Source organism: Diabrotica virgifera, chromosome 7 (genome assembly GCF_917563875.1).
Source record: "Diabrotica virgifera virgifera chromosome 7, PGI_DIABVI_V3a".
NCBI classification, from domain to species: domain Eukaryota; kingdom Metazoa; phylum Arthropoda; class Insecta; order Coleoptera; family Chrysomelidae; genus Diabrotica; species Diabrotica virgifera.
The window spans coordinates 27,444,399-27,470,454 of NC_065449.1; the positions used below are offsets into that span (position 1 = coordinate 27,444,399).

General features: G+C 32.7%; 1 protein-coding gene across 2 annotated transcripts in view; it reads left to right on the plus strand.

Moving 5' to 3' along the window:
* LOC114329340 (mitogen-activated protein kinase kinase kinase 7) overlaps nt 1-26,056 on the plus strand; it is a 93,811-nt gene that overhangs the window by 31,387 nt on the left and 36,368 nt on the right. For both annotated transcript variants that reach the window (XM_028278399.2, XM_050656285.1), the window contains 2 exons: nt 16,248-16,496; nt 24,103-24,181. In XM_028278399.2, coding sequence (XP_028134200.1) covers nt 16,248-16,496; nt 24,103-24,181 — 328 coding nt within the window. The remainder of the gene's footprint in view (nt 1-16,247; nt 16,497-24,102; nt 24,182-26,056) is intronic.

Consider the following 26,056-nt stretch of genomic DNA (forward strand, 5'->3'; position numbering starts at 1 on the left):
ATTTGTAAATTAAATATTTTTAAAAGATTTTTAATTGAAAAACTTTATTGGCCCATTTCCTGGTGACAACCTCCAAGGCTTCTACAATATGCAAGCACATGGATGCTGCAGTGAAGACTAAGGGGAAGGAATTCTACACTATGCAATTCACAACCCCCGTCTGCAGCGTGGTAAAGTTCCAGCGGAAAATGGACCTAGTTACTCTATAGGAGTAATACTAATAAAAATAAAAATAAAAATGTATACCATTTTTATTCATTCAGTTGCGGTGCGAAACCAAAACTGTCTTAATTTTTACTCAGATCAGAGAGTGCAGCCAGCACTCTTATCGACGATTTCACCTCTTTTTAGAGGTTCATCAGAGACTGCATAGGCTGCTTTTCTCTGGCCCAGGTAAAAATCTTCGACATATCCATCTCCCACCGCAACTGACGAGATGGTAGTAGGTGCCTAGCGGCATCTGCTAAATAAAAGACTAAGTTTTTCAACCTAAAATTTATTTTTTTTTTATTTTTATTAGTATTACTCCTATAGAGTAACTAGGTCCATTTTCCGCTGGAACTTTACCACGCTGCAGACGGGGGTTGTGAATTGCATAGTGTAGAATTCCTTCCCCTTAGTCTTCACTGCAGCATCCATGTGCTTGCATATTGTAGAAGCCTTGGAGGTTGTCACCAGGAAATGGGCCAATAAAGTTTTTCAATTAAAAATCTTTTAAAAATATTTAATTTACAAATATTTTTATTAGGTTGAAAAACTTAGTCTTTTATTTAGCAGATGCCGCTAGGCACCTACTACCATCTCGTCAGTTGCGGTGGGAGATGGATATGTCGAAGATTTTTACCTGGGCCAGAGAAAAGCAGCCTATGCAGTCTCTGATGAACCTCTAAAAAGAGGTGAAATCGTCGATAAGAGTGCTGGCTGCACTCTCTGATCTGAGTAAAAATTAAGACAGTTTTGGTTTCGCACCGCAACTGAATGAATAAAAATGGTATACATTTTTATTTTTAAAAATATTCTTTCATTGAAAAAATGAATTATTTTAAAATAAAAATTATTAATGATCTTAACCTGTAAATGTTTATAATGGACATCCTAAGTCTTGATGTCACAAAATTGGGAGGAGCTTATATTTGACTCCAAACAATTTTGTTTATAATGTTAAACACTCATAAGGAATTTTAATTTATTGTTTACGTGGTTTGTGTGACAAAATAAGACTTTTCATTTAGGTATTTAGTTAAAGAAACGTGTCAATTAAGAGATTTTTATTCGTTTTTGCCCAGGTGAGTTAATTTAATGCAATGATTAGAACGTAACAGTTTTGAGGTTATGTTTATTTTCAACCACTAAGGAATAAAAACCACCTGAGTAAAAACGAATAAAAATCTCTTAATTAACACGTTTCTTTAACGAAATACCTAAATGAAGTCTTATTTTGCCACACAAAGCACATAAATGAAAAATTCCTTATGACCATCTAACGTTAGAAACAAAATTGTTTGGAGTCAATACAAGCTCCTCCCAATTTTGTGACATATGTGACGTCAGACTAAGGCTGTCCATGGTGCTTTGTGGTAAAACTATGGAGACCTGTAAGAAGGAGTGGAAACGCAATGCATCGTTTGTGGGCTAACTTTTCAACCTCTAATTCAACTTTCAGCAATCGCCGCTAGAGGCGCAAGTGTTCGAATAGGTGCTACAAATACATTAGCTCTTATGGACTTATTTAATATTTAACTCATTTTATTTTTGTTTTTAGCGTAATTAGACATTAATTTATTGGTGGATTGTAGCTGAATATGTTTTATGCCAAAAATAAATTATTTTAACCTTATAACATATCGACGTGTGGTAAAAAGTGTATTCTTTATATACCATTGTAGATGGAGATGTGACATCAAATTTAAATTTGTCATTACTTTAATATGTAGGACAGCTTATTTTGAAGCGGAAATATTTTGTCACATTATCTAACTGCCACATTGATATACCAATGGTATTTCAACGGCAAATTAATTTTTTAATATCTTTGTAACTGATATTAAAAAGTTTGTTAGTTGAAAAAATTGACTTAACTGTACGTAATTGTTTTTAAAAAGTTTAAAATGTTATTTAAATAATTTGAAGTTTATTGATCAATTTTTTTAATTAGGTATTCTTTTTATCAAAATTTAAACTGCTTTTTTTTAATATTTCATTTATCTATATTCTGAAAGCTTACCTATCAGATGTTTAAATTTAGTTAATAAAAATATATGTCTATAAACTACGCAGACGATAGTCTGACTTTTATAAAATGAATGTTAATTTTTGTGAAATATTTTGTCTCAAAAAATGCATTGTTTCGACAGAAAAACTTTCAAGATCGTCCTACTATTATCACTATAATTTTCAGGTTAAAATAAAAACCAATAATAGGCACAAATTTTATTTACACCGAAGGAAATAACATACAAACGAATAGGTTTAATCCACGAACGTTATAAATAACATAAAGACAAATCTTTATAAAAAGTCTTTATTAACTTCGTTAAGTTCCCTTTTGAATTTTTTATCGGAACGATAACTCGATATAAATCCCGGTACGAAGCAAGTTCTTTTAGTGTAAGCTTTCTTGGCACTCATATTTAAATAATATTAACCACCAAAACCAATAATCTTATATTAACTACGAATAATTAATTATTTTCGAAATTTTCACATTCACTCCAATGCAAAAGTAGCATCTATTTCTACGCCACCGCCGCCCTAGCGAGAAACCAAGCAAACAGGCAAAATTGTGTACAAAAATTTCAAGGTCGTCCTATCTCGATTCCTCTCCTCTGTGTAGGTCTCCATAGGTAAAACTAATTTGATAGTTGACTTATTTGGCCTCGATCTTGTAGGCATTAGCCATATTTTGAGTGAGATTTTGAGAGGTGTTGTACCCTTAGTGTACGATTTTGTAGTTAATTATAGATCTCTCTGACCTGTTCTTAACTCGTTAGTGTTGGGATGTTTCTATTGATAACTTCTTGTTTTATTATTGGGTATATTTGCTACACATTTTTCTCCATTTAGTAAGACTAAGACTGCTTATTTGATTTTTCTCTTTTTGATGTCTATTGGTTTTGCTGTCTTAGTACTTTATCGAATCTAGTACTTTATCGGCTTCTAGGTATTAATCGTTTATTTTCTTTTTCGCTTGGATTGCTTTTTATGTTTTCTGTTTTAAAGTAAATATGTATATGATCCTGTATACTCCTACCAATTCTAAATCCACTATGTGTTTCGTCTAATGGTAGAGAAGCAAAGTATGCTAAATGTGCAGTCACTCGAGCGCGTTGGTGACCTATTGGGTTGTGAAGAGTAGATCCTAAAACCAAAAAAAGTTAAGTAAAGTTTTCAATTTTAGTGGGCGCTTGCCATTTTTTAATTTAATTTTCCATTTCCAACAATCGTTTTTTCCGATTATAACGCCATCTATCCATAATTCTAAAAAATGTTTCGAATAAAAGTTACTTATTTTTACGTAAGGAATCCAAATCCGCAATAAAAAATGAGGGCTTCTATTTAAGATTTTAAAGTAACCCCCCACCCCACCTCCGTGGGGGGTCGTGTTTGATGCCATTCGATAGATTTTTCAAAAATATTGAATAAGTGTATTTGACAATTTTTCGATCTGATGTTCATTTCGCGAAATATCACGGGATTCGTATTTAAAATATTAAATTTACCCACACCCCTCTCCATGGGAAGTCGTGTTTGGTGTCATTCGACAGATTTTAAAAAATATTGAGCACATATTTTTTAGTTTTTCGATCTGTCATTCATTTCGCGAAATATTCGCTTTTTTCTTGTGAAATTTTGGGACTCCCCCATTTCCTTACGCCCGGCTCAAATCGTCAGGTTTTTGAAATATATACTTTTTTGCACGTACTTAACTTACCTTATCTTAATCTGACAATTTCAAGTTTTTTTAACGATAGATTTTTATTTTCGGGCCCCCCTTAACGAACTCCCCTGTGTTAAGAGCCAATATATGGTAGAGGTACATCTGCAGGGTACCAGGTTTCTCCCCATATGATAATCTGACGCGCTCGAGTAACTGCAAAAATCCCCGCTTGGGCTCCCCTACCATAATGTTTGTTCTATCATTCTTAATCGTTTGTTTAATATTGTTTATAATAGTGTCATACATGTACATAGCAACAACTTCAATCCTCGGTAGTTGTTATTATATTCTCCTCTATTTTTCCATATTTTATTCATTGTTTTTAGTAATATGTGTTCTCAATTTTTTTCCATGTTTTTTTTTATAATATCTGTTGTTATTCTATCCACTCCAAAAGCTTTCCTACACTTCAACGTTTTTATTGCTTCTGCTAGTTCTTCCTCGTTTATTCAGTTTTCGGTGTAATCTTCCAATACGTGGGCAGTCCGATAAGTACTTAGCCTACAAAAGAAAAAGGACAATTTTGAAAAGTGGCAATTTATTTCTCTACATAGTCTCCTTTTAACTCGATACACTTGACCCAGCGATGCTCCAACTTCTTTAACCCGTCTGAAAAATACCTTTTCTCGAGGTCTGCAAAATAGGCTTCCGTGGCGGCGATGACCTCCTCATTCGACTTAAATTTCTACCCAGCGAGTGTCTTTTTCAAGTTTGGAAACAAATAGTAGTCGCACGGGCCCAAATCTGGAGAGTATGGTGGATGGGGCAACAGTTCGTAGCCCAATTCGACCAATTTGACCATGGCGACGGCGGAGGTGTGAGCCGGTGCGTTGTCATGGTGAAAGTGCACTTTTTTCTTTGCCAAATGGAGTCGTTTTTTCTTCAATTCGGCGTCGAATCAGCCCAATAATTCGGCATAATAGGGCCTTGTGATCATTTTGCGATTCTCCAAATAGTCGATGTAGATCACACCTTGTGAATCAGAGAAAATGGTGGACATCACCTTTCCGGCCGATTGGACAGTCTTCGCGTTCTTCGGAGCACGTTCGCCGGGTGCTGTCCACTCTTTCGACTGTTCCTTGGTTTCTGGTGTATACCAGTGAATCCATGTTTCGTCGACGGTTATGAAACGACGTAAAAACTCCTTTGGATCGCACTTAAATAGCGTCAAACATTGCTCTGAATTGGTCTCACGGTTGCGCTTATTGTCTGAAGTGAGCAAACGCGACACCCATCGCGCCGACAGCTTTCTCATGCCCAAAATTTCATGCAGGATATGACCTACGCGGTTTTTTTAAATTTCCACGGTTTCCTACTGTATCAGCTATCTCGCGCACCTTCAGTCGACGGTCTGCCAATACAAGATCGTGGATTCTTGTCACGTTATTCTCCGTGGTAGCCATTTTCGGGGCACCTACGCGTGGCTCATCAAAAACCGACGTTCGTCCACGTTGAAACTCATTAAACCAATTTTTGACAGTTGCCATCGAAGGAGAAGAGTCACAGTACACAGCCATTCAAGCGCTCTTTGATTTCGCTGCGTGATTTCCCTTCCAAAAACAAGAATCGAATCGCCGACCGATATTGCTCTTTTTCCATTTTATTAAAATCCGCGGACACGCTGCACAGTGTTCAAAATTGAAGGAAACGTGATCGAAAGTAAAAAAAAATAAATCTGAGAATGCCGAAATTAAGGGGTTTGTTTGTATTACTCATGATGCAACTTTTCAGCAAAAATTGATTTTTTAAGTATGTTAGGGCCAGATGTATTAATGATCAAAAGTACAAAATTCAATACAATTTTATACATCAAATTTAAATCCTCAGAATATGCCTTTTACTTTGATTATTACTTCATTCATGTGGATAGCTAATGTAAAAGTAATTATTGGAGATAAAAATACATACTTTAAAGATTAAAATGATATAGTTAGCTTCACGGAAACGTGATTACAATTTTGATATAATCGGCTGGCTAAAAACCTATACAATTTTTGATAAAATTAATGTTTGACAGCGTATTACGTTTATTGTGCCATTTTGTGCCACGTTAAATCCTTCACTAGATGAAAGATTACAATGTAAGGAATAAAAAAAAAATATAACACAAACTGCGCAACTGAGTACATTGCGCATTGCATCGAGCGCTGCGCGCGTTTAGTCTGAATTAATTGCATTCGTACGTATTGTTTACATGTATGTATGTCAAACACATGATATTTGTTGGGGTTGCGAAAAGAGATTTTAGTTTTGATGAAGTAGTGTTTTTGCTTAATAGAGAATATATTGTACATTAGTTTTATAAATAGCTATATTAACAATTTATTGAAGTTATATTTCTTTAGGCGCGATTGGGAAAAATGTTGGGATTTGGAGTAAATGTAAATGTGCGCGAATTCATCAAAAATTGTTAGCTCTACGCGCAGATATGTTATAGGGTTTTTCAACGCTTCTCATTTGTTTCGAGCTTCCGTCATAATCTGTCGCATAATCCGTGTAATTAATACACTAAGCAGCAAAATTAACGCACCACCTGTAAAATGGGACATTTTTGATGTCTCGAATTTCCTAAACCTCTTGTCCGATTTAAGTTATTTAATATGTTATAGCCTTATTCTTTAACAATATCTCCGTAATAATATTGTTGCTAGACGGTAAGATGTCATTGTACACCGGGTGTACCAATAATATGTACTGTGTTTTTTTTCTAAAAGTATTGAGTATTTCTTACCACTCAAAACACTGTTAAAAATATATATACAGGGTGTTTCATTAAGAACGTCCAATGTCTGAGTTGTAGATTCTAGACCTCGAAATATTAAGATTTAACCAAAATCACTTAAATAAAATATGGCTCCTTACAGAGTTACAGAGTGTGTTATTTAAAAATTTAAAAACTATGCTCAGTAATTTAAAACTATTCTACGTATCCTTCTCATACTTGACAGACAGTGTAGGTACTATACACCCTATGAAATTATGTTAAATATCCGTTTCTAGTTAGTCCCAGAGGCGTACGAGATAGGGGACAGTGAGGCGTTGACCCTTTCCAATTCATACTCCACTGGCGGAAATTCCATTTTAGCGCAATTTTTCGATTCTCCAATACTCGCCATGTAAATAACATACTCCTCACACCTAACGATAAAATTATTCGTTTTCGAGATATTTGAACTTAACAAGTAACGGCACAGATATTTTGAATAATGTATTGTGTCGCTTAATTTTAGAATATCTCGAGAAAACTTATGATTTTATCATTAATAATGAATAATATACTCTTCAGTCTTAACGATAAAATCATTGGTAATAGAGATACTTGAAGTTTAAAATTAAGCGGCACAATACATTAATCAAAATAACTGTGCCGTTACATGTTTAACTTCAAATATCTCGAAAACTGATGACTTTATCGTTGCGAATGAAGTGTATGTTATTTACATAGATAGTATTGTAGAATCGAAAAATTGTGCTAAAATGGCATTTCCGCCAGTAGCGTAGAATTTGGGAAGGCTCAACCATTCACTGTCCCCTGTCGTACGCCTCTGCTAATAGGCAGAAACGATTGTTTAACATAATTTTATAGGGTGTACAGTACCCACACTTTTTGCCAAGTATGAAAAGGATACGTCAAATAGTTTTAAACCAATGAGCAAAAATAATTTTTAAATTTTTAAATAAAACACCCTGTAACTCTGTAACGAGCCACATTTTTTTTAAGTGATTTGGGTTAAATCCTAATATTTTGAGGTCTAGAATCTACAAATTAAATTGGACATTCTTAATGAAACACCCTGTATAACGATATTTTTAAGTAATTCACCCCTTAATGAAGGGATGAAAACAAAAAAAAAACGACCCCTGTTATAATATACTCGTTATACGGTATAATACCTCAAATATTCCAAGTTTTCAGCCGCATCACTTTTACAGTTTAAACAAATTTAGTTTCGATCACGTTTTGACCAATTTTGAACACTGTGCGCTGACTTTCACACGCAATCACAACAATACTATAATTTCGATTTGGCTGAAATTTTGACATTAGCCGTCTACGAGAACGTATTAAATCGCCTAGTGAGAACAATAATGGCGAAACACGAAAATCAACGTTTTTGGGTTAAGCCCATCAACCGGCATCTAAATATGCCCTCTTTTATCTGCAATATCGGCTAACACTTATTTAATTTCCTTATTACTAGAGGGCGCCTACAAGTCTTTATTGTATTGTGAATTTGTCAAATATTTTGATGCATTAACGACGAAAGCACACCAAACTTTATATCAACACTGGCGAATCTGTAATTACGCCGTGCTTGTATGTATTTGAAATATTAGATAGCTTATTAAAGATAGTAGTGCAATGTGCAATAGTGGCGAATGAGCACTTTTGTCTGTGTGGTCGTTTTTGGTTTTGTGTTTTTTTTTTATAAAACTTCTTATAGAGAAACTCAGTTTCAATCGTTCTTAGGTACTTAGAAATAGCAAATCAAGAAAGCAACTATCCACTTTGGATCAGTATTGTTTAATTCCACACTATCGAGAACCAATCTAAAAAGAAGTCCTACAAAATAAATCAATTCCTTCTACCCACAATCATTTCTTTAGTAGTTTGAAATACGAAACATCCGTGTGTGAAAAAATGATGAATTTAATTTAACTATTCATAGTTCTTTTGCTTACTTTTTATCTTTTATCATGTTTATCGTTTTCTTGTTAACAGACATAATGTTAATAAATGTTACTTAAGATCTTATTTTGTTATTTTTCTATTGTACTTTAGTTTCATTTTGCGAATAACTGTTTGGTGTGTACAATAAAATATTTTATTTGATGTGTTTAATTTATTTTTAAAAGTAATTTTTTAAATTATTTAAAACAGAAACTAAACTATTGTAGTATAGTAGTAGTAAAGTATAGTGGCGAAACATCAAATTAAACATCTTCGATAATGCAATAATGGCGTAACGCAGAAAAAAATCAAAAATAAATACAATGTCCATCTTTTCTTGAAATAAAATTACTTCTACTAATTGGTTTAAATGACTAAAAGCATATTATAGGGCTTTTCATCGATTGTCATTTGTTTCGAGCTTCTGTCATGTGTCACATAATATTAATATATCTACGTCATACGTCTTTGGTTTGTATTATTGGTAAATATCTTAGAATATAAAATAAATCAGGAAGGAGTACAATGCGAAATGACTACGAGCCAGGAAGGAGGTTGCAATGGCGATCAGCTGTCAGATTTGCTTTCTATCTCCAGTGACGTACCTTTGAAAGAGGGAAGAAAAGAAATTCTTAACGATTTTATTACATCTTTGATGTTAAACAAACAGCTACAGATCAAGAGAAAATACGTATTAATATAATATTTTGTTGAAAAGTCAGTTAACTAACATTTTATTATACTAATAACTTCAGTTAATTGATTGCATATACAGGAGCTTTACCAGATGGTACGCCTATGCACACAGCTGATCCAATACACAAACACCTTCTACCTCGTTGACAAAAACTTATGAGTCATCCACAGACGTTCAAGATGGCCGGTTCCGCTAGAAATTTAAGGTGTTGTTGATATATGAAAGACTCCTTCCTGTTTTTTTTATATTCTAAGGTAAATATCAATAACGTATGTCGTAGATGTATTAATATTATGTGGCACATGACAGAAGCTCGAAACAAATGACTGTGAATGAAAAGCCCTATTAGAAAAATTCTGCAAAATAATTACCCATTAGTCAGTTATACTGTTTAGCAGTTTCATCAAAACTTCAAATAAGATTATCTCTAAATGTTCATTTTGAAGTTTCGTCACTATTGTTCTCACCAGGCGAAATGACAGTTCACTTCATTTGCGATAGTGGCGCCATCGGGCGGAGAGGTTAGGTACTTATCGGACTGCCCTAGTACAGTGGTGTTAAAAAGTCCTGCATCACCTAAGCGCCTTATAGTTTTTGAGGTTTAACACAAGTTTTTTGTATATATTCGCTAATTCATTTTAAGTTTGTGCTTGTAATTAGCATTATCGGTGTACTTACTAATGTTTTTTTAATTACTAGCTCAAAATTCTACAGCAAAGATAAAAATAATCTGATTGAAGGGATGTCCCATAATCCGAGAAAATTATGAGGTGATTATTAAGTCGTTAAAGTACTATTAAATTGAATCTTAATGACAAAGGCTATAGCGGGATAATATGGTCAAAAATGCCCCCGCACCGATCAGCGCCGCTACTTATGTTTTCGATAAAGGATATAAAATTATGCCCTCATGCAAATTTTTATCTTCCCAGAGGTCCTAAAACCTCTTAAATCGAGAAAAGAAGAATTTTTAGGTTTTATTTTTTTGTGAGCGCAATCTTAATTAAAAAAATCTGAAAAAATTCAAGAGGATGTATATTTTGAATGCAAAACAGCCTGATTTTTTTCAGATTTTTGTAATAAAAAATGAGCCCATGAAAAATTTTTGAAATTTTCAAAAAATTTTTAGGTTATGTAAATATGATTTGGCCAACTTTTAAATAGTATTTTTATGTGTGTTTTTTGTCCTTCTTTTGAATGGCAGAGGCAGAATTTTTAATATCTGAGCGGAAAGAACGAAAAAAAAATGAAAAAACCGTTTTTGGCTGTCTCGAGATGCATCTCGGGACAGCCAATTTTAGGATTTAGGATCCTGACTACAACAACAGAAAAAACGCTAAAAGTGTGAATTTTGTCATAAAATTTGGTATGTGGGCTTATAATAATATTTGGAACAGCTTTTCCAAATAACTTTTCGATATCTCTAACGCGAAGCAAATCGAATCACATATCGAAAATTCACCCTGTTTGTGGATATATTATCAATTTGATAATTTATTGCAACTGATATAGTCGTACTTTTTATACCTAGATTCAAAATATACATTTAAAATACTGACTAATTAACTAATTTTATCATAAAAAGTTCAAATTGATTGCATTGAAGTATTGAACCAATTAATGTGTAATAATAATAATATATACAGCGTGTCTACTTAAGTTGGAAACATATGGGAAACTTTTTTGTTATGCATTTTACGAAAAAAAGTTATTCTTTATAAAAAGTTCTGCATGCTCTAAAACCTAAGATTCAATCATCAGATATCAAATTTTCTCAATATTATACGAGGTATGTCAAAAAATATGAACTTCGTTCAAGAGTAAAGTACCTTTATTTCTCTCAATATCGAGAATTCTTATTATGAAAAGTTGTTTGGAAATATAAACTAAGATCAAATATGCAATTACATGGTTCTAATTGGAAAAAAATATTTTCCAAATTTTTCTCAAATTTATTGATACTAACTTCGTTTTTATTTATTACACATAAGATAACTCTTTTATTATTACTTTTACGAAAAAAAGGTATTCTTTATAAAAAGCTCTGTATGTCCTAAGGCCGAAGATGCAACCATCAGATATCACATTTTATTAATTTTATACGAGGTATGTCAAAAAATATGAATTTCACTCAAGAGTAAAGTACCTTTATTTTTCACAATATTGAAAACGGTTATTAAAAAAGTTGTTTAGAATTAAAAACTATGTTTCGATATGCAATAACATCCTTCTAATTGAAATATTGTAAAATATAAAGGTACTATAATCTTGAGCGAATTTCATATTTTTTGACACACCTCGTATAAAATTAATAAAAGTTGATATATCATGGTTGTGTCTTAGATTTTGGACCATGAAAAGCTTTTTATGAAGGATAACTTTTTTTCATAAAATGAATAATAAACGAGTTATCATATTTTTGTAATAATTAAAAACGATGTTGGGTATCCATAACTTTGAGAAATTTTTTTTTCCAATTAGAAGCATGTAATTGCATATTTGATCTTAGTTTTTAATTCCAGCAACTTTTTATCATAAGAATTTTCGATATTGAGAGAAATAAAGGTACTTTATCCTTGACCGAAATTCATATTTTTTGACATACCTCGTATAATATTGAGAAAATGTGATATCTGATGATTGAATCTTAAGTTTTGGGGCATGCAGAACTTTTTATAAAGTATAACTTTTTTTCGTAAAATTAATAATAAAAAATTTTCCCATATGTTTCCAACTTAAGTAGACACGCTGTATACAGAGTGAGGTTTATGTACGGAAACCCTCAATTATCTCGAAAACGGTTTGCACGACTTTTATAAATTTTGGTGGGTAGGGGTTTTCTAATGCGGCCGATATTATAGTGATAATTACATTGTTGTCAGATCTTCCGTTCTTCTAAAAATCTAACTAAATTTTTTACTTCAATTGGAATACCCTCTATATTTTTTTGCGTTTTGAAGTCTTCATTAAAAAATACTTATTATTTTTCATGTTATATTCCCCATACTTAAGGCCATAATTTCGGAGTTATTGCTACATTTATTTTAAAAAAAATTTAAACAAATTATAAAAATCCATTTTTTTCGGCCCGAGTAGACATTATTTTACGTTCTTTGGACCATTGGGAACAAAAAAGTTTTTTTGTAATTTTTCTCTTAAGTTAATCGTTTTCGAGTTATAAACAATTTAAAACTGAAAAAAAAATCGAATAATGACGATTTTCAAGGTTCAAAAACACAAATCAAAAATAGTAGTAACTGGGTTACTACCCAGTATACAAATTGAAGTTCAAGCCTTATTTTATCAGTTACCAATAAGTAATTTAAGCTTGTTTCATTCTAAAATATTGTTTTTTAGTTGTTAATGCAGCCCGATCGCCCGTCCTCTCATATGCTCTTCACTAACAATTATTAAAAAGCAATGTTTTAGAATAAAACGGGCCAAAAAAGTTTATAGCGAGCGCCTAGAAGAAGGGCTTAGCTTGAATTTGGGTACTCAGCAGTTTCAAAAATAATATTTTTTATTTGTGATTTTGAACCTTGAAAATCGTCAGTATTCGATTTTTTTCAGTTTTAATTTGTTTAGAGCTCGAAAGCCATTAACTTTAGAGAAAAATTACAAAAGACTTTTTTCTTCCCAATGATCCAAAGAATGTAAAATAATGTCTACACGGGCCGAAAAAATTGATTTTTATAATTTGTTTAAATTTTTTTTTAAATACATGTAGCAATAACTCCGAAAAATAATCAGCATTTCTTCTTCCAAACGCAAAAGACATAGAGGTTGTTCCATTTGAAATAAGAAAGTTCATTAGATTTCCAGAAAAACGGAAGATCTGACAACAATGTAATTATCACTATAATATCGGCTGCATTATAAAACGCCTACCCACCAAAACCTATAAAAATCGTGCAAGACGTTTCCGAGATAATTGAGGGTCTCTATACATAAAACTCACTCTGTATATTATAATTACTATAATAATATTATATTAATAAGCATTAATTGGTTCAATACTTCAATGCAATCAATTTGAACTTTTTATGATAAAATTAGTGAATTAGTCAGTATTTCGAATGTAAATTTTGAACCTAGCTATAAAAAATACTATTAGTTGCAATAAATTATCAAATTGATAATATACAGTGTGTCGCATTTAAGATGAAGACACCCCTATATTTCGGCTATCAAAATATATAGATTTGAAATTTGGCACAGTCATACAGGTTGATGGTTCACAATTTTTAAAATAGTCAACTGAAATTTAAATTTTAAACGCGGTCTACTGCGAATTAGGCTTGGGCATAATAGTTCATCATCAAGAGCGCTCAGTTTAGTTCAAATGTAAGAAGTGAACTAGTTCGCTCTTTTAGTTCACTAGTTCATTAGCACAAAGAGTTACATGAGAACAGATGAGCAAAACGTAAGATTGATTTATCGTTTGTGCATAAGTTTATTTTTGATAAGGCCGATTTTAATTTATATTAACATCAAAATTATTTTATTACAAAATTTATTATTCTTTTTTTAAGGATGTGATCAAAATTCATTAATAAGAAAAAAAGGACAAATTAAATTGTATTTATTTAAAAAAATGCTTGATGCTCACCCACATCAACTCATCGTTTCATCAGTCAATATTAGTTCATAGTTCTTTTCTTTAGTTCACGCCCTTCCTTCCTACCCGCTCAGCTCCATAGCTCAGATACTTCGTTCGTCACGTCTCGACTCGACTCGAAGATCGAACCGCTCCTGACTGATAGACGAACGAAACGCGAAGCTCTGGGCTACGATAAATAAATGACTCACTGAGCGACTGAGCGGTTTAAGCCAGCTCTGGCGAACTAGTTCGTTTAGTTCATGTATCGGAGCCGGATCTTTGAACTAGTTCGCTCATGAACTACACAAGCCTACTGCGAATCCACAAACAGGGTGAATTTTCGATACGCGATTCGATTTGCTTCGCGTTAGAGATATCGAAAAAAAGTTATTTGAAAAAGCTGTTCCAAATATTATTATAAGCCTACATACCAAATTTTATGACAAAATTCACACTTTTAATGTTTTTTCAGTTGTTGTAGTCAGGATCCTAAATCCTAAAATTGGCTGTCCCGAGATGCATCTCGAGACAGCAAAAACGGTTTTTTTCAATTTTTTCGTTCTTTCCGCTCAGATATTAAAAATTCTGCCTCTGCCATTCGAAAGAACTACAAAAATACACAAAAAAATACTATTTAAAAGTTGGCCAAATCTACATAACCTAAAATTTTTTTGAAAATTTCAAAAATTTTTCCTGAGCTCATTTTTTATTACAAAAATCTGAAAAAAAATCAGGCTATTTTGTATTCAAAATATACATCCTCTTGAATTTTTTTAGATTTTTTAAGTTAAAATTGCGCCCACAAAAAATAAAACCTAAAAATTCTTCTTTTCTCGATTTAAGAGGTTTTAGGAACTCCGGGAAGCTAAAAATTTGCATGAGTGCATAATTTTATATCCTTTATCGAAAACATAAGTAGTTGGGCTGATCGGTGCGGGGGCATTTTTGACCATCTTATCCCGCTATAGCCTTTGCCACATATTTTGACTATACAGTGCTAGTCAAAAGTCCGTACCCCCCCTCGTATCTTTTGATCGGTTATACATATAATAGTGAAATTTGGAGTGAGGAAATAAACGGACGTACGCTTCTTAACTAGTCATGACAGGTGACGTAATAGTGACAGATGACTTTACAGCGCCACTGTGACAGATAATTTTAAATGGGACCTCATGGCAAGTGACACCTCATTTGAAAGGTATTGAAAATATCTCTTCAGTCATACTAATTTTTTTGGGTTTAAGTTGATTTTGATTTTGGTGAATAAATGAAATAAATATAACTTTGTAGTTTCGCATTTAATTCTTAAAAATTAAAATGTCCGCCCATGGTTATTTTGTCAAAAAAGTTGACATTTTTCAGCTCTCTAGTAGTTTTTACGTCAACGTCAACCTTTTGACAAGTAACCATAGGCGGAGGTTTGAATTTTTATTAATTAAATGCGAAACTACAAGTTTATATTATTTCATTTATTCATCCAAATGAGCTTAAACTCAAACAAAATTAGTATAGCTGAATAGGTATTTTCAATACCTATCAAACGAGGTGTCGCTTACCATAGGGTACCATTTAACAGGATCTGTCACAGTGGCGCTGTAAAGTCATCTGTCACTTTTACGTCACCTGTCATGACTAGTTAAGAAGCCTACGTCCGTTCATTTCCTTCCTCCAAATTTCACTATTATAAGTATAACCGGTCAAAAGATACGAGGGGGGGTACGGACTTTTGACTAGCACTGTATAAACACTGTAGTTACCCTAACACATTTACATATTCGCTCATTGATTTTTGATAACAAGGTCAAAATGTCATCCCAGACTAAACAAACTAAATTATCGAACGAAAAGCGTTTTGAAATTATTTTTCACCATAAAAACGACAAATCTAGTCGCTAAATAGCATCCGCAGTAAACTGGAATCAATCTACAGTAATTAGGGTCATTAAGAAGTACATATGATGAATAAGAAAAAATTGACGACAGACCGCGTATTTGGTAAGGTGATGCAGGACTTTTTAACACCACTGTATATTATTTTGTTCTTTATTAATATCGTCTTAGTGTATATTCGTTAATAGTTCTTCAAAGTGTTATTTCCATCTTTTAACTATTTATTTTGTTTCTGTTATTAATTCTCCATTTTTATCTTTAATACATTCTCTGTACATTTCTTGTTTTTTGTGTGTGTTCTTATCGTCTTAGGGTTCTGTAGAATAGCTTTTGGTTACTTTTGCTCCCTTCTTTCATTTTATCTCCGAATTTTTCCAAATTATGTCTCTTTGCTGCTATTATTAATATTTTTTTGTCGATTATAATAACGGATAAACTTATTTTCATTCAGATCGTGAAAAGAATGGCCTCGATATGCTCTCTTCTCCCTGGTGCCGACACCCCCATTCAGCGCTCGAGCTACAATTGTGATGAAGATGTTCCTATCGAAGAAGAATCTGAGATCAGCGAGGAATATACAGATACCGAAATTGAAGATATATTTAAAGTGCCTATAAGTACAAATGACGATAAGATCTCTAAAACGTTACCTCAACCCTCCGCGGATTTTATGAAGCCGCTCACCGTCGAATGTGATCCCGTAAGTATATTTTTCTACTATACTCTGTTTTTAAACCAGGAGGAGCAATTCAAATTTACCGCGCCGTAATGCTTGTTTGTAACTAGTCCAACTTCAGGCATGTTTACTCCACTGTTATGAAATTTTGACATTAATGACTTTATGAAATTTTGACACTATTGGCATTTCGTAGGTTAATTAAGTTATGGTTCTTTTCATGAGCATTTTTCAGTTCGTCACAAATGAAAGAAAAAAAGGTTAGTCCGTGATAAATACACATTTATGACATTTATGACATTTATTCTAACATGAGATTTTAGTTAAATCTGACAGTTGTCACATTTTATTTGCAATTTGGTATAAAAACAAATCAATTTTGTTTATTGCATTTATAGAATGGTATTTTCTTTGATTTGTATAGTCTTATAAATTGTACAGACTAAATTTTTTTTATATAGAATAATATAATATTATTTAATATTATATTATTAGCGCCATCTATTGACAACTAGATTAAATGTTATAAATGTCACCGATGAAATGTAATCAGCGACGTGCGTTTTTTTTGTCACATACAATTTAATGCGTTAGAGAGAAATCGAAAAACTGTGACTGTGACTGTGAAAAAATGTATATTATCACAGACTTAGCTTTTTTTCTATCATTTGTGACGCACTGAAAAATGCTCATGAAAAGAACCATATATGCTTCTTTTCATGAGCATTTTTCAGTGCGTCACAAATGATAGAAAAAAAGCTAACTCTGTGATAATATACATTTATAACATTTATTCTAACATGATATTTTAGTTAAATCTGACAGTTGTCAAATTTTATTTGTAATTTGGCATTTTCTTTAATTTGTATAGTCATAAATTGTACAGATTATATTCGTAGATATATTATACAGGGTGTAACGAAAATACAGGTCATAAATTAAATCACATATTCTGAGACCAAAAATAGTTCGAATGAACCTAATTTACCTTAGTACAAATATGCACATAAAAAAAGTTACAGCCCTTTGAAGTTACAAAATAAAAATCGATTTTTTCTAATATATCGAAAACTATTAGAGATTTTTTATTGAAAATGGACATGTGGCATTCTTATGGCAGGAACGTCTTAAAAAAGAATTATAGTGAAATTTGTGCACCTTATAAAAATTTTATGGGGGTTTTGTTCCCTTAAGCCCCCCCAAACTTTTGTGTACGTTCCAATTAAATTATTATTGTGGTACCATTAGTTAAATTCAATATTTCTATAACTTTTTTGCCTCTTAGTATTTTTTCGATAAGGCAGTTTTTATCGAGTTGCGGCTTCTTAATAATATGTTTACATAAAAATTTTATGGGGGTTTTGTTCCTTTAAACCCCCCATATGTTTGTGTATGTTCCAATTAAACTTTTAATGCGGTACCATTAGTTAAACACAGTGTTTTTAAAACTTTTTTGCGTCTTTGTATTTTTTCGAGAAGGCACTTTTTATCGAGATATTACTTCTTTTTTAATATGGTTCAAAATATACCTAAAAATGTAAATCATAAATAAATGTTCATATTATTACAGTCTCCATAATCGTACTTAGCCATATACAAATATGTGGTGGATTTGACAAATATTCAAAATATCTCGATAAAAACTGACTTTTGGAAAAAGTAGTAAGAGGCAAAAAAGTTTTTAAAATATTGTGTTTAGCTAATGGTACTACAATAATAATTAAATTGGAACGGACACAAAAGTCTGGGAGGGTTTAAAGGAACAAAACCGCCATAAATTTTTTATGGGGTGTCAAAATTTCACTATAATTTTTTCTTAAGATACTACTACCATAGGAATACCACATGTCTATTTTCAATAAAAGATCCCTAATAGTTTTCGATATATTGAAAAAAATCGATTTTTATTTTGTAACTTCAAAGGGCTGTAACTTTTTTTATGTGCACATTTGTACTAAGGTAAGTTAGGTTCAATCGTACTATTTTGGGTCCCAGAATATGTGATTAAATTTATGACCTGTATTTTTGTTACACCCTGTATAATTCGTAAATTCTTTTTTCGATTATAGCGCCATCTATTGACAACTAGAATAAATGTTATAAATGTCACCGACGAAATGTAATCACCGACGTGCGTTTTTTTCTGCCACATACAATTTAATGCGTTAGAAAGAAATCGAAAATCTGTGACGCACTGAAAGATGCTCATGAGAAAAAGAATATCAACAATTTTTTGTGTTTTCTGTATTATTCCTTTAATTTTTAGATTTTTAGTCTGCTTTTATATAAAAAACAGTTGTTTTTAGAGCTCTTTAGTGATGTATTTGTATAATATAATATTTATGGATTACCGTCAAAGGTCGATATGATCAACCAAAAAAGAAGATGTATTGGGTGATTTTTTTAGTGACTCTCTTGGGCGTGAATCTGTCTTTTTAGTTTACTCCTCTTGGTTTAAAAACAGATCATAGTAATATAGTAAGAAATCCGTAATACAGCGACTTTTTTTATTACAAAATATTTTTTTCTGTTTATATGAATTTTTACTACCTCCGAACGTCCATTATTATTCTTCTTTAAGTGTCACCTCCTCGACGGCGGTCGACAATCATCATAGCTATTCGGTCTTTGGAGACGGCTGCTCTGAAACGTTCATTTCGACCCATGCAACGAAGACTATCATAACTCAAAAAACGTTACATAGTTACATTTGACTTACTATTATGGTATTATTATTCATTTTAAGCTTTATTTGGTGGAAAAGTATGGTAAATCAGGTATGGATTTTAAGGCAACCAGTAAAGCATTTGCATTTGCATGTGTATAGTAAGTTTACTGACCCACACTCCTGCAAGCGAAAACTATAGTAAGTTGAGTTACTGTAGTCTTTGTTGCAAGAAACAGCGGAAGGTATTCCAAGTTTGAGGTAAACTGTTTGACTTACTATATTTTTCTCTAGTTAGACTCTAATTTTAGTTATTCCGATTAACTATAGAAATGTTTTTTATTACAATTTTTTAAATAGTACTGTTTTGCTTCAATAAATCTGTTACTAGGAAGTCAAATCTAGAATAAGTATTTTTTCGGTAACTGTTTCGACGAAAACTATAGTAAGTCTACAAAATTTAGCAAAAAATCTGTTTTTTGTTATGTTTGATCTGTGAAATCCCTTAAAACCTTTTATACATAATATAACAGAATTTTAAATTTTTTAAGACGTATTTCTTCCAAAGATAACGTCATTTGTAGTTGCAGTGTGTAAGGAGTATTTGTTCCGTCATTTCTTACAGCGAACTCTTTGCGAAAAATTTTCAAACGCGATTATCTCAGTTCAACCAAAATTGAGTTACAATAGTCTTCGTTGCATGGGTAGATTTGATGTACATCTTCCTATGCTTCTTTTTCCTTGAATATTTCCCTGTATAATCAATTGGAGCAAGTTGTATCTCTCTCCACGTGTAATACGACCGAGATATTCCAATTTTCTTGTTTTGATGGTATTTAGGATTTCCATTTCTTTATTCATCTTTCTCAGAACCTCTTTGTTTGTGACGTGTTCTGTCCACGATAGCTTTAGAATTCTTCTGTACACCCACAGCTCGAATTATTTTAGTTTCTTCATTGATGCCGCATTCAAGGTCCAAACTTATATTCCATAAAAAAAAGTCAAGAAAATGTAGCACCTAGCCAATCTAACTCTTAGCCTAAGGTTATATTGTTGCTTTGATGTAAATATACTTTATAACTTATTGTAGCGTACTTACGGGTTAAAATAATACTCTCGGTTCGTTTATACGAATTTATTTATACAAGTTACAGGCGAATTTATTTGTACAGACTAACTACTCCTAAAAATTCCATCCTTATTTATACTGAATACAAAAATACAAGTCATGTTCTTGAACGTTCCAGAAAAACGAACCGCCCAACTTTAGTAATGCGTAGGTAATCATTCTCGAGAAATCTTTTCCTCGCTCGTCTGATGAGTCATCCTTCCAGATGTCTCCATACGTAATGAGCTGTGGAGACGGAACCTGTTATTTTCTGTCGGTAATTCGTCACATTATGTTATCTTATGTAAAATATAACGGTTGTTTTTGCGCCGTGTTTATTCTATGTCCAACAATACTAAACAATTTGTTGGTTGGTTTTGTATACAATTTTAATGAATCACAAACATTTTAATGAATATTCGATCGTGCCTTGATATTGTATGCAAAATAAAACAATAAAACGTTTTTAACGTATTCCGTAAAACAAAAACATTTGTAACAGTCTTTCTTCGCTGGTAAAACCGTTTTTAGAATCTCGAAACACGGTAAGCGTTAATACACATCGATCGAAAACAATTTATTATAATTTTGAAGATTCTCAAAAAGAGAATAATTAAATTTGAAATTTTGATAAAACTTTTGTTTGGGACACTTTTTAGGGATTTGTTATGCCGTTGCCGTGAGATTATGATGCGTCTGGTCATTGGTTGTATTTGTGTTCAGTTAATATTGCGTCAATAGTTGGCAACATGCTCACCTTTGCCCTTTTTTTTTAAGTCGACGCTTGTGCTCACGGTAGCACCTGTTCTTTCGTTCTAGGATATTGTGGGATTTCAAGTACTTTTCAAGTACTACCTTACAAACTAAACCTCTATCTTCTACGTCATACTCAGGACTACTCTTATTGAGTGTAACTTCGAGTATGTCGCTTTTGTCTCTCCTATTTGTTCAGTTCCTTTTGTTCTTTTAGTTTTGCTATTTTGTGGCATTCTCTCATATTTTACTCTTTTTTATAATTTCCGTGGTAGTCCTCACCGTTATGTTAAAACTATTCTTTGCTAGCTATGCCTTTCTTTATGTTTTCTGGTGTGGTGCCTTCCTATTTTTACCAACTATTTTTTTTCCTGTCTGAATTTACTGCCCGCAGAATGCAGTGTTTTGCGTCATGCTTCAACCCAACACACGCAGTTGGTCTATATTTTTTCTTCATCTTTCTTTATGTAAGCAATGTTGGTTGTTCTTTGGCGGGTTGTTGCCTATATGGAAGATTGTCACTCTACCTCTGGCGCGGTCGACCGATACTTCTGTGGCGACACGTTTCAATTATTTTACTATTTTTTTAATTGCTAATTTTAAATATTAACTTTCTTTTCTAAACGAAAATAATATGGGTCATTTAAAATTCACATGTGTTTCGCTCCTAAATACAAAACCAGAATGTATAAATTAATGGCTTTTTCATGGGAAACACAAACTCATAGATTACGGTACCAGATAAAGGTCACTCTTTACGGACTCTTTATGTCAACTTCTTAAAAACCACAGAAATGTTTTCAGCTTTTAAAACGCCAGATTAATAAATTATTGTCGCCTATCTGGCCATATGGTAGACCAGACAGATTAAAGTGTTTGTGGTCTCGTTCAGTATAGTCACAGCGAGCACCCAGGGCAGACACCACCACACTCACAAAAAATAACAAACCCTCTTTCGAGAAATATTCACGCTGTATTACCGACACAAATAAATATATTATTGACAGTTTGTTGTGTTTACATTTATTTTAATTTCATTTAATTGATTCCGTAAACCACCACGGAACACTTCTTCTACCACTTGGCGATTTGTCCCTCGCTGTTTTAATGACTCTTGTGTCCGCCATTCAACTGATGTAGTTGTTCCATTCTTTTTTTTTTTCTATTTAGTGTCCACTCGTTTACACCCTGTACATTACATTTTGTTCTAATCTCGTCACTCCTTATTTGGTTCTATCAGTTTGTTTCCTGTAATTCTTCTGAGTATTTTTATTTCTGCTGTTTCTAGCGCACTCTGTGTTTTGGCTGTATTGAGTCTTGTTTCTGATGGTTACGTCATTATTGATCTTATACTGGCTTTATAGATTATTGATTTCATCTGACAGTTAATGTGTCGGTTACACCATATAGTGTTATAAAGGCTAATCTATTTGGGTACTTTTTGTACTCAAAGTATACTCAAGTATTTAAAGTTTCCAACCTAATAGAAATATTTAAAAATATTAAAAAATATTTAAAATATTCCTAAAAGATATTTAATTGAAAACTTATTGGACAATTTACCTGGTAACACCTCCATGGCTTCTAAAAATTGCAAGCCAGATGGATGCTGAAGCGAAGAAGACAAGAGGGAATTCAAAAAACTTACAATTCAGTACCCCGTCTATTCCAACGGAAAATGGACCTAGTTACTCAAAGGAGTAAAAACCCAGAATAAAATGAAATAAAAATGTATACTATTTTTATTCAGTTGCAATGTGAAGGCAAAACTGTCTGATTTTTCACTTAGAACAGAGAGCGCAAGCCAGCACTCTAAATCGACGATTTTCGACTCTATTTGGAGTCATCATCAGAGAGGCGTAGGCCTGCTGATCTCTGCCTCAAGTGACCAATCTCCGAGAGCTTATCCCCGCATTGCAACTGACGTCCATGTAGTAGGTGTCTAACGACATCTGGTAACTGAAAGTCGAAAGTTTTAAAGTTTTCAACGTAATAGAAATATTTAAAAAATATATTATTTGAATTCCCTCTTGTCTTCTTCGCCTCAGCATCCATCTGGCTTGCAATTTTTAGAAGCAATGGAGGTGTTACCAGGTAAATGGTCCAATGAGTTTTCAATTAAATATCTTTTAGGAATATCTTTAATATTTTTAAATATTTCTATTAAATGGAAAACTTTAAAACTTTGACTTTCAGTTGCCAGATGTCGTTAGACACCTACTCCATGGACGTCAATTGCAATGCGGGGATAAGCTCTCGGAGATTGGTCACTTGGGGCAGAGATCAGCAGGCCTACGCCTCTCTGATGATGACTCCAAATAGAGTCGAAAATCGTCGATTTAGAGTGCTGACTTGCGCTCTCTGTTCTAAGTGAAAAATAAGACAGTTTTGCCTTCGCATTGCAACTGAAACAAAATGGTATACATTTTTATTTCATTTTATACTCAAGTACTTTTTGTACTTGATCTCATATTTTTTTTCAACGTCTCGCATTCTCCATAGTTCGACAGTGTAATTCCTAAGTACTTTATGTCCATTACTTGTTCAGTGCTAACTCCATCAACTTCAAGTTTACATGTTATTGGCTCTTTACTGATTACGATTGTTCTAGTTTTTTGACTTAAAATCGTCATGTTTAATTCTTTTGCTTTTGTATTAAATGTAGAACTAGTCTTTGAACGCTATCAATATTGTATCTTCTGCGTAACAGAGAATTTTAATTTCGTTGTTCCCCATTTTGTATTATATTGCTTTGTTGACCCTCTTTGTGACTTCATGATTATATTTTATAGCATATAGCTTCTATCTACCTATCTATCTATGTAGGCCATGTTATCCATTTTAGGACGTAGCTGTAGGCCTCCTATTCTTGTCTCCATTTGGGTCTGTCCTCAGCTAAGTTCATCCATTTGGGACCGGCTTGCCTCTTCAAGTCATCAACCCATCTTATCTGTGGTTTTCCTCTAGGTACTTCTTTTGTATTCGTATCGTCCCCAGTGTAGTATTTCCTTGTTCCACCTATCGTCTCTGTGTCTGATGTGTCGCATAGAGCTTAGTGAATATGAAATATACTTAGTATTAAAATATATATATATTTTTTTCAGAAAGTTTGGGATCAGGAATTGGAGCAAAATTATTATATTCAAACCATGGCCGGACTTGATAAAGCTGTCCCGAAAAATGGTAAGTAGTAAAATATCCTTTAGTACATATTAAACCATTCTAAAATTATTTAAATCAGACAATATGCCTCATTTGTTACAAAATGGGTGTGGCCTGATCTTTCAACAGCATTATTCAATACACAGTGCTCCACAAAATTAGTGAACTATTTTTTTTTGAGCGAGAAAGATCGTACGAGAATATATTAAAAAGTTCTTAGCCTATTATAAAAATTACATATGTAAAATTTTTGAGTCAAGGTACTTGATTATTAAACATTCTTCTCTTTATTTGAAACATTTATTACAACGAACCTGCAACACCTGTAAAAAAGTATTTTGATTTGCAAACCTGGCCTCAACAACTTCTATCGCCTCTTCAAAAATAACACGTTTCATTTGTTTATTTAGATTTAAATGGATTTGACAAAACGAGAGTATAAAATCCATAAAACACAAGGATACTGAGGGAAAGAGACATGTTATATTGCATGCGGGTGGAAAACATGGTTTTATTAATGAAGCGGACCTTGTGTTTTCGTTAAAATCAAAATCAGCTGATTATCACGAGAACATATACTACGAGAACTATCGTTTTGGACAATATCCCATATCATTCGGAAATTTTAAATAAGGAACCAACCAATTCCTGGACAGTACGTAAAATAAAAGAATGGTTAACGTTTATTTCCTCAGGATTCTTTCAAACCGGAATTACTACAGTTAGCCAAAAGGAATGAAAAATCAAAAATATTTATAGTAGAAAAGATTATACATAGTTTTGGACATAATGTGCTAAAACTGCCCTCTTACCATAGTGAATTTAATGGTAAGGTACACTGTAAGGTAATATGTTTTCATTTTCTCATTAATAGACAAGGCGAAAACGGCGGGTTCGAAGGGAAAAATATTCCCATGAGATTTTTTTGCATAATCACATTCGTGAGATATCCCAGAATAAGGTTCAAGAAGTCGCCCACGTGAAAAGTGGGCCAATTTTTTTTTAACAATTTTTTTTTAATCAAATTACAAGAATCAATATTTTTGGCCCGAACAATTTTTTCTTAAATTTTTGGACCATTCTGGACAAAAAAGGTCTCTTATAATTTTTCTCTAAAGTTGATCGATTTCGACTTATAAGCAATTTAAAATTGAAAAAAAACGAATAATAGCGATTTTCAAGGCTTAATAACTCGGTTAAAAGTTATTATTATGGAAGTCAATATATGACTAAATCAAAGTTTAAAGCCACCCCTACAAGATCCTGAAGAAATTTTTGTCATTATTTTATTACTAAGCTATTATTTTTAAGTAATAATAATACGCGCCATGCACGTGTGCGGCCGCTATAAATTCTGAGTGCGAGAGAGAAGCCATTCCAGCAGTCCAATTGTGCATCTTACTCGCACTCACATTTACAGCGGCGTCAATATGATCTAACCGCTCTTTTTTATTAATTAAAAATAACAGCTTAGTAGTAAATTAATGACACAGATTTCTTCAGGATCATGTAGCGGCGACTTTAAACTTTGATTTAGTCACTTCTGACTTTCATAATAATAATTTTTAACCGAGTTATTAAGTCTTAAAAATGGTTATTTTCGCGTTTTTCAAATTATAAATTGCTTATAACTCGAAAAAGGTCAACTTTAGAGAAAAATTATAAGAGAGTTTTTTTGTCCAGAATGGTCCAAAAAATCTAAAAAAAATAGTACGGGCCAAAAATATTGATTTTTGCAATTTGATTAAAAAAAAATTGGCCCACTTTTCACGTGGGCGACTTCTTGATCCTTATTCTGGGATGTCTCACGAATGTGATTATGCAAAAATATCTCATGGAAATATTTTTCCCAACGAACCCGCCGTTTCCGCCTTGTCTATAAGAAAAATTTTGAGT